Raw genomic sequence first — 10616 nt, 5'->3', positions numbered from 1 at the left:
AGACGTGTGAGAGAGCAATGCGGGAGTGGAAGAACAGAAAGAAAGAAACAGAAATGAGAAAGAGAGGGAAAAGAAATCGGGGCTGGGGAAGAAGAAACTTACCCCAAAACGACGACGTTCGCACCTCCAAGAAACGGGCTGGGCCATTTCACGCGTGGATCTGGGCCACACGACGCCTGGGCCTTACAACGGTGCTTCCCCCTCCCGTAAGCCCACTGTCTTCCTTCTTATATTGTTTTGGTTTTCAGTCCTTACCAAAAAGTGCAAGCAAGTTTTCCAATATTACTATAACTGCCTTTAAAGCCCTTGTTAAGTTGTTGTGTATGTAGCCTTTTACGCTTTTGATTAAATTATGCCAATGCCCTTAGTTGTAAGGCATCGTAGCTATAGACTTATTTTCACGTGGGCTTTTATGATGGGTTGGGCTAAACATTTAAGCAGGCCTTAATTTTAAAGTAAATTAATATATTAGCCCAAAAATTCTATTTTTACAAAATATATTTAAGAAACTAAATTATATTTTTAAGCATTAACTTTTACAACTAAATTTTAGTTGTGAACAATAAGTCTGATTAAGTATATTTTATGAAACAAGCTTCAGTGTTATTTAATAGATTTAAATCAAATATGATTTCCTACCAAATTATAATATGTAATTAGTGTTGAATTATTGTTAGATTATAATAATAATTTTGTGGTATTTGAATTGTAAATACGAGTAAGCTATTTATTGAAACAAATTTCCATTATTATTTTGTCAGCTTCAATAAAATTGTTCTATTATAGTTATAACCAGAAAGTAAAGAAATATGTTAAGAATATTTAGATAATATTAATATTTATTAGATTTCTTGTAAGATTGAATAATTATTGTAAACAGAATATTTATTGATTATTTTCTACCGTATGAATTTGATTAAGTGGGATATTAGGACACATTTTCCTAGATAGATGTAGTGATGTTTAATACTTCATATAGGTGGCAAGTTATGAAGTGAGATTCAGAAAGCAGCGCATCAAGATAAGTAATTTAATCACAAATTAGGATTATCACATGTTCGTTTAGATAAATTATTATTAAAGCTAATTCTTGAAAACCAATGTTTATCTTTATCTTTATTTTGTCTGTATAAGTTTCAAATCAAACTCTATAAATGTTTATACTTATTTTTGTGGTTGAACTTGATCACAAATGTTCAAATTTCAATTTGTTTTAAAGTGTCACTTATGTTGGTTCCATTGATCTTCCAATAAAACTTTTATTTTTCATGTCTTCATAATAATGGTTTTCTTAAAAGTTTTTTTTTTCACTCATGGAGCATGTACTGAAACCAAATGAAAAATGATTTATGAAAAGTTTTTACAATTTTTGGCATAGAACTTGAAACAAAATTTGTGACATAAAAGTTTGGAGAATATCTCCAAGAAAAGTTGTAAAGGTTAGTAAATAAAATATTTTCCACATTTAGATTTTCTAATCTCAAGATGTGTGTCGATTTATATAAAAGGAAAACAAATCAAACATATCAAGAAGAGATGGTATAAGGAATAGAGAGTTTCTTGAGATAATGCATATAGATGCATATAAACATTTTTCTCTATAATGTTTGATAGATAGAAGTATTCATTACTTTTATAGATGATTTTCATGGTATGAATGTATTTATCTGCTACATGAGAAGTCTCAAATCATTAGTAATTCTTGAGGTACTTCTCGTAATTAGATAGAAATGTGAAAATCATTAAATTGAATTGAAATAGTGTCATGAAAAAGATATTAAGAGTTGAGCCATAACCCTAACCTATTTCATTAACTTCTTGAAAAAATGTGTAGTAAGATTTTTAAAGACAATCGTATATATCTTAGACTGTGTTTCTAGTAAGTAGTCTCAAAGACTTATGTTGAGTTGTGGAGTGATACGATACTTGATTTAAAGCATATACATGTATGAATAGTCAATGTAAAGTAAGACTTTACAATCAAAATGAAAGAAAGTTAGATCGTATAACAGTTAATGGGTACATTATTGATTACTCAGGAAGACTCAAATAATTTAGATTGTGTTGTCTCTATTCATAGTTTGAATTCTGAGGAAATTGTCATGAAGTGCATTATTGTACTTAAAAAATGCTTGTAGTTCATTTTTCTGATTATCTCAATGATAACATAGAACAACAATCAAATGATCATCTACTTTATCAGAGAAACACTGCTAAAGAATTAGCCACGGAGACATCAGAATAGGTAAGCTCATGTAATTTTCTTGATTTGCTATTTGGTTAGGGTAACTGGTGTATTTTCAAAATTTGAATTTGACATAAAAACAAATGAAAGTTTACATATGTTTTTACAAGTTATAGAAATAAGTGATTCTATAAAAGATCGATGCATAAAAGAGTGATTGAAATCTACGAATCAATGTAAAGTCTGTAATTTCATCTAAATTGTCTGAAATGTATAAAAAGTTGTATGTAAATGGGTTTTGGAGACAGGATTCAACTTTAAAGGCAATGTTGAACGATATAGAGTTTGACTCGTAATCATAGATTTCACTCAAAAATGAGCATTGATTAGAAAGAGATTTCTAATAGACCCGAAAGAACTTATTAAGGATCACTATGACATTAGTAGCTCATTATGGTCTACAATTACATCAAATGGATGTGAAAACAATTGTAGAGTGAAAGTCTAAAGCCTACAAGAAACAAATAAAATAATTACTAAGAAAAGGTAACGGATTTTTTGAAAATTAGTATCTAAAATTTGATAATACCAATATTGTTTTTGGATTTAAGAAAAATATTTATTGTTAATGTATATATCCTAAGATCAGTGTGACTATATTTGTATTTATGGTCATGCATGTATATGCCTTTTTGGCAAGTATGAATAATTATTTGTAATGTGACATTAAAGTTATGTATCTAAAAAATTTTAAAAATGAAATTTATGAATGTGACGTTCTTCCTAGTTGTGATTGAATTTTAATACTATGACGAAAACTGTTAGGATTGTCTAAGTATATTTGCATAGAGTTTTGAAAGAATTTGCATGCAAGATTGTTGGTCAATAGATGCTTTAAAAATAAAATGTGACATGCTCAGTATTTTACAATGTTGTCGATTGGATTAGGTTTTTAAAGAAACTTTGTATATGATGGTTATAAGAAAATTGATGGTTGTACAAACTTGTATACAACTGAACATTAGTTTTACCATTGATATCTTGGTTGTTGCCAAAATAACCCAATGATGTTTGACCTAAAAGCTGTGAAAAGAATGCAAATTTATTTGTAAGAAATTAAAGACTATGTTGTTGCCTTAAGAAGAAATGCTAATCTTAAGGTAACTGGATATTCAGATCCTATTTCATGCGATTACTCTAATGATGGAAAATACAGTTATGGTTATATATTTTGCTATCTATCTAGTAGAGTTATTTTATGGAAAAGTATGAGACAAATCTCTTACTGCTTCATGTGCAATAGAGACTGAGTTTGTGGTATGCTTTGAGGCCATAATGTATAGTATCTGACTGAGAAAATTTATTTTAGGACTTGAAATTATCGACTTATAGCCAAGTCGCTAAGAAGTATTGTAAGAATTGCAAGAATTGTTCAGAAATTTTTTTTCTTCGAATGATAAGTATTTAATGAGATTTTAAATACCTAAGTGTTAAGGAGAAATAGGGCTGTAATCGAGCTGAGCCGAGCCAGTCTTTGGCTTGCCGAGCTTGGCTCGACTCAAAATACTCGAGTTTGAGATTTTTTTTTATTCTTTGTTCGGGCTCAACTCGATAAGCTAAACTCTCAACTCGAGCTCGAGTTCTAGCTCGTCCCACAAATGAGTTCGAGCCTAGCTCGAGCCTGAATTGTTTATTTTTTATTTTTTGAATAAGATTTAATAATTAATAAATTAAAAAAATTAAAAAAAATCTAATATTGAATTTATACAACTAACAAGTAGAACCTCTATTGAATTATAAAATTTTAAAAAATTTATAAATAATTTTTTTTTTTTTTGAATCATCCAGAAATACTTCTCATTCATTCATAAACAAATGGTGCAAAACAACATCTGTTTACACTTTGTCACCCACAAGATGTTGCTCTAAATTAGTGCAAAGCATTTCTCTATTAACAATATCAACAATCTCAATAGGTCCCTCTTCAATCCAGCAGCATTACCCTTCCATTCTCAACGCCCTCTTAGCAAGTTCATGAGCCACACTATTGCCTTCCCTATAAATGAATTCCATAGAGCAATCTTGCCTATGAACCAGTCTGCTTCGCATATCATCAAAAAGCTGAGCCATCGAAGCACATATAATTCCCTTCCCTGCTACCCCTTTTATTACTCTTTTAGCATCGCCTTCAAAAACCACATTTCGACCATCTAGTTCCACAACTAGATCCATAGCTCTCCATAAGGTAATAGCTTCAGCCAAATCTGAACTTCCACTAAACATCTTTGAGGCACATAATGAGAATAAAAGCTCTCCCTCATAATTCCTTGCTACTATACCCAACCCAACTTTGTTATTCGGTTTATCAATAGCAACATCAAAATTTACCTTTGTTACACCTTCATCTGGTGGCTTCCACTTTGTATCTTTCCTTCTTTGGATGTTTACCCCCTTGGTCTGGTTCCCCTCAAGTCTAGATTCTTGAAAACACTTGAGACCTAATATAGCAGCAACAATCACCTTACTTGGGCTATCGAACTTGCCTTCAAATACCATCCTATTTCTTCTGAACCATAAACCTTTCAAGATCAAGGCAACCTCTTATACTTTTGTCTTCTGCAACTTTGACTGCATCTCAGCCCAAATATAAAAGAACTCCTTCTCTTCACATGTCCACTTCTGTAGACCACTCTGACTTTCTGCCCATACATCACTTGCAGCTGGACAGGTCCATAGGACATGACATACTGTTTCTTCCTCCATACCACAAGTTTGGCATGTGGCAACCTCAACAACATTCTTTTGGGCCAAGTTCTTCTTTGTAGGCAATATATTATTCATTGCTCTCCACACAAACTGCTTGGTGGAGTTAGGAACATTAAGCCTCCATAACCCCTCCCATACATGTTTCTATTCCTGTCTGATCGAGCATTCCCCATAGTTTACTTTTTCCATATCAGTGCATAAGTGGTATGCACTTCTCACAGAAAAACTTCCATCCTTAGTGAAGCCCCAAAAGCTTTTATCATCCGCACCATGCCTACTGAGTGGTAGATTGCAAATCTGAGCAGCCTCTTTCCTACTGAATATTTCACAAATCAGCCTCTCATTCCAGAAGTGAATATCCTAAAAAACAAGGGAACTTACTTTTGAGTCAGCAGCTATAATTCTAACTGGTGATCTCACTTGGAAATTTACAGAATTGGGAAGCCAGTTTTGATTCCAAATAGATATACTCCTCCCATTACCTACCCTCCACACCATACCAGCTTTGATCAGACCTTGTGCCTCCAACAAACTCCTCCACATGAAAGATGGCTTATACCCAAGCTTTGCCTCAATGAATTGGCTTTTCCTGTAATACTTTTCCTTAAAAATTTTTGCTGCTAAGGAGTTGACATTCTGTTGCAGCATCCATCCTTGTTTGGCCAGCATAGCCTTATTAAAAGTATTGACATCCCTGAATCCCATTCCACCTACCTTTTTGTTTTCCCCCATTTTACCCCAATTCTGCCAATGAATACCTTTGCCTTCCTTTTTATTACTCCACCAGAACCTTGCTATCATAGAATTAATCTCACTGCTCAGCTTCCTTGGTAATCGAAAAACATTCATGGTATAAGTAGGGATAGACTGTAACACTGCCTTGATCAGAACCTCTCTTCCTGCACTTGATAGAAATGAGTTTTTCCAGCTATGAATTCTCGTCCAAATTTTGTCTTTTATGCTCTTAAACGTTCCATACTTGGATCTTCCAACAATAGTTGGGAGGCCCAGATATTTCCCATAATCCCCACATATAACTGCACCAGCCTCTTGCAAAATATCCCTTTGATTGAGAGTACTTGTATTAGAGCTAAATAGGATAGATGTTTTCTGTCTATTCAGCATTTGGCCAGATGAATCTTCATAGACCTTCAGTATGTCAATTATTGTCCTCCATTCCTCTTTACTTGCTCTACTGAAAATCACACAATCATCTGCAAAAAGCAAATGAGTGATTCTGGTCCCACCTCTAGTAGCAGCTACTCCCTTCATTTTCCCTTTAGCTTCAGCAGCACACAATAGTGAACTAAGGCCTTCTGCACATAAAATGAAAAGGAAATGAGACAAGGGGTCTCCTTGCCTCAATCCTCTAGTTGGGATAAAACTCTCCCCCTCCTTTCCATTTACCAAAATAGAATAAGAAACTGATACCACACAGTTCATTATCAGCTGGACCCATTTTTCACTAAAACCCAGCCTCCCCATTATAAACTTCAGAAAATTCCACTCAATTATGTCATATGCTTTTGACATATCAAGCCTTAAAGCCATGCTTCCTTCTCTTCCTTTCTTCCTTGTCTTCATAGTAGTGTGTAGCATTTCGTATGCCACCATAACATTCTCAATTATTGACCTGCCTGGTACAAATGCACTTTGGAAGCTAGATATTATATGAGGTAATACATGCTTAAGCCTATTTGCTAATATCTTAGCAATAATTTTGTACAAGACATTACATAAAGAAATGGGTCGAAAATCATTCACAATAATGCCACATCAATCTTTGGAATTAAAACAATATTAGTATGGTTCAAAGTACCAGGCATACCACCCCCATTTAGAACTTCAAACATTGCCTCACACACGCGAGGACCCACAGCTTCCCAGTGATGCTGGTAGAAAGCTGCTCCAAACCCATCAGGACCTGGAGATTTAAAAGGACCCATTTGTTGTAGAGCATCAAAAACTTCTTCCTGGGTGAAAGGAGCCTCCAGATCAGCATTCATCTCCATTGTCACCCTTTTGTCTATGCCTTGTAAACATGTCTCAATATCAGCTTCCTGTGGATTAGAGGATGTATAAACCTTCTGAAAATGATTTTGGAACGCTAGTGCAATATCAGCCTCTCCGAACCTCATGCTTCCATCATAATCCTTGACTTTTTTAATAAAATTCTGTTTTCTCCTCTATGTGGCACATGCATGGAAAAATCTGGTGTTCCTATCCCCTTCTTGGTACCAATGCCTTTTTGCCCTTTGCCTCCATTTGAGATCCTCTTTATGCAGTAAATCTCCCACTTCCTTCTGTAACTGCACTATTTCCACTTCATTTTGTTGATTTTCTTCATCTTGTAACTTTTTTAGCAACATAGACTTATCTTTCAGTTCTTTCTCTGAGGCTGATCTGGCAACTTTACTCCATTTTGCCAAGCCCATTCTACAAATTTTAAGTCTTTGTTGAACTTCTCTTACAGGATCTTCCCTTGTACCCTCATTCAACCACACCTCACTTACTAATTTCTTACATCCTTCATCCTTGCCCCAAGCCACTTCATATTTAAACAAATTCTTATACTCTCTAGAACCTGCAATCTGCTGCCAAAAAGAAAAACATAAAGGTCTATGATCAAAACTTCTAGCAACCAGAGTATCTATTTTAATAGTGTTAAAATAGTCCAGCCATCCACTGTTTGCTAATCCACTATCCAATCTTTCTAATATAAAAGTTGAATCTTTGTGCCTGTTGCACCAAGTAAACTTTGAATCTGTCTATCCCAAATCATACAGCTCCCCCAACTCTAGAACCTGTCTGAACTTATTCATCTAAGCTACACTTCTCACATTTCCTCCTCTCTTCTCATCTTGTGTTAAGATTTCATTAAAATCCCCACAAATAAACCAAGGCATGTTATTTGAGGGTTTTAATGACACCAAGATATCCCATGAGTCTTGTCTCTTACTAACCTCAGGATGCCCATAAAAGCCAGTAAACTGCCACTCAATAGCCTCCTGATCAGCCTTAATACATGCATTAATATGGAATCTGGAATAAGACTGAATTGACACCCCTATCTCAAGCATCCACAATAAAACCAACCCTCCACTTCTTCCCAGTGGATCAACCATAAAACAACCCTCAAAATTCAATTTTCTCTTTAGAAATTCCCATCTAGATGAATCTAACTTAGTTTCTATCAAGAAAACTAAGTCTGGTCTCTTCTCCTTCACTAGACAGTGAAGGTCATGAACTGCACGAGGGTGACCCAACCCCTGGAAATTCCAACTTAAGGTTTTCATTGTTCTTGGTGGCGTTGGTGGCGTTGCTCAGCTGCCGCCACCAAGTTAACATATGCAATGGAACAGTCCCTTTCCCCATTGCCTTTTAATCTCTTCCTTCCCTCCTCATTCTCATAACCTTCATCTTCATTTACTACTCCCCTTTTCATAGACTTGGTTACTACTTTCTCCTGCGTAGTCATACCTTTCTCCCTCACACGTTTCTTCCACCCTCCTTTGTTACTACGAAGCCTACGTACATTGTCCAGCACATGGTTCTCAGCATATGTTTCAGGATAGCATTTTGCATGAATCAGGCTCTCATATGCCTTCCCCTCATTTCTCAACGTTGTTTGTATCTGATCAATATTAAAATGGGCTGACTCCAGGAGGCCCAGGCCCAGACCCGAACCCATCTCATCATTATAACTACCCTTCTTATCAGCCAAATTTGAATTCTGGTTGACACATTCTGATTTCCTCTCCTCATTATCTCTCATATGTGCTTTACCCTTATCACCAACTCCTTCATACCCATCTGATTCAATCTCCTTATCATTCATAACTGCCATCATATCATTCCCCTTCTGTTGAGTACATGCTACAAATTCAACACTCTCATCCTAATCCAAATTCAAATTTGAATTTGAATTAGCCCCTTGATTTTCGCCATTTTGCTCTCCTGAATCAGTTTTTGGTTTCCCCCCCTCCTTTGGTCTCATCTTCCACCTCTCGCTATCCCCATGGCTGACCTTCCCACTGTAATAACTCCTCCTTGAATATGTAGACTCTGCACGAAGCCTTGGGCCAAATTGCATAATCTTTTCTGCATGCTGAGCCAAATTTTCACTTTTCAACGTACATCCTCCTGCTTCATGAGCTATATACCCACACATAAAGCAAACTTTTGGTAGTTTTTCATATTTAATTGGAATCCAGACTTTATCACCCTTCACGCCAATCATTCTACCTCTTGGCAATGCTTGGTGCAACTTCATTTCAATCTTGATTCGTAGGAACTTATCCCATCCTATCCCATCATCCGGGATATCCACTTCTAACACATTGCCAATTGTCTTACCGATCTGCACCCCACACACTCGATTCATATATGCTAACGGTAGGTTGTGAAACTGCACCCAAAACTCTTCACAATCAAATCTGATTTTATTTGGCTGGTTAAGCCCATCAAATAACTTCAAAGCAAACAAACCATTATCGAACAACCATGGTTTCCCATCTAACACCTTATACTTGTCAGCATGTGTAGCAAATGTTAATGTAAAGACATTTGCTCCGCACTCATGAAACACTGCATGTTTACTTATTTTCCAAACCTTAGCCATTGTTGAGGAGATCACTTCCTTGCTTACTATACGATTCGTAAACAACTTCCCCACTAGACTTCAATCACCCTTCTCCTTTCTATTTCTAGATCCAGAACACTCGCCTCACTCTCTGATAATCTCAACTTACTCCATCTCTCATGTATATCATCCATCTTCTATTACTTGAAAACCAACCCAAGCAATAGATCTCACCAGTATCTACCTTAAACTCCACCTTGTACCCTCAGAGAGAGAACGAGAGAAGACTCCTCATCTTAGGAACACAAGATTCTTATAACTTCGTAAGCGACGTATAGAATTTATAAATAATTAATATTTAACTAGTTGATATTTATCTGAAATAACAATATATTATATGTCTACATATATTATTAATACATACACTTAATACACTTAATATGATAGCATATATCTATTTCATATATGGTTCTCACATACTAGTATATGAAATTATTAAATTTTATCGATTAATTATTATACAAATTATAAAATATACTTATGAAGTATATTCACTATATAGACATAAGTAATTAGATTACATATTATATATTTAATTATAAAAGTGGTATACCTATATTATTAGTTACTACACATATATATATATATGTGTGTGTGTATATATATACACATAGGTGTATGTATATATTTATCAATATATGAATGAGTTTTAATGGAGTCAAGCTAACGAGTCGACTCAAGCATAAACAAGCGAGCCTTAACGAGCCTTAGCCGAGTCGAGTCGAGTTGAGTTTTGTCGGGTATGTGTCATTTACAATTCAAGCGGGTATCTACTTTCACGAATGAGCTTTTTTTTTCACGAGTTGAGTTCAATTCGAGTTTAACCGAGTGAGTACCTTGCGAGTTATTGAACAGACTGGTTCATTTATAGCCCTAAGGAGAAAGTACAGAAACCAATATATCCATAACAATAGTGTGTTAATGATTATATTTTGAAGAACATGTTGAAAAGATGGGTGATATGCTTATACCCATGATGTGAACATGTTAAAGAGATCATTGATATGCTGAGTATTTTGTTAC

At 35.0% G+C, this 10616-nt stretch overlaps 1 protein-coding gene across 1 annotated transcript; it reads right to left on the bottom strand.

The window, feature by feature from the left end:
* Positions 1-8849: 8849 nt before the first annotated feature.
* Positions 8850-9572, bottom strand: LOC109000154. The gene has a single exon (XM_018976984.2). The coding sequence runs from the start codon at positions 9570-9572 to the stop codon at positions 8850-8852; it is 723 nt and encodes a 240-aa protein (XP_018832529.1).
* Positions 9573-10616: the final 1044 nt, after the last annotated feature.

This window comes from Juglans regia, chromosome 16, assembly GCF_001411555.2.
Source record: "Juglans regia cultivar Chandler chromosome 16, Walnut 2.0, whole genome shotgun sequence".
NCBI classification, from domain to species: Eukaryota; Viridiplantae; Streptophyta; class Magnoliopsida; order Fagales; family Juglandaceae; genus Juglans; species Juglans regia.
Note: the sequence above shows the minus strand (reverse complement) of the source record. Positions and strands in the feature narration are given on the sequence as shown.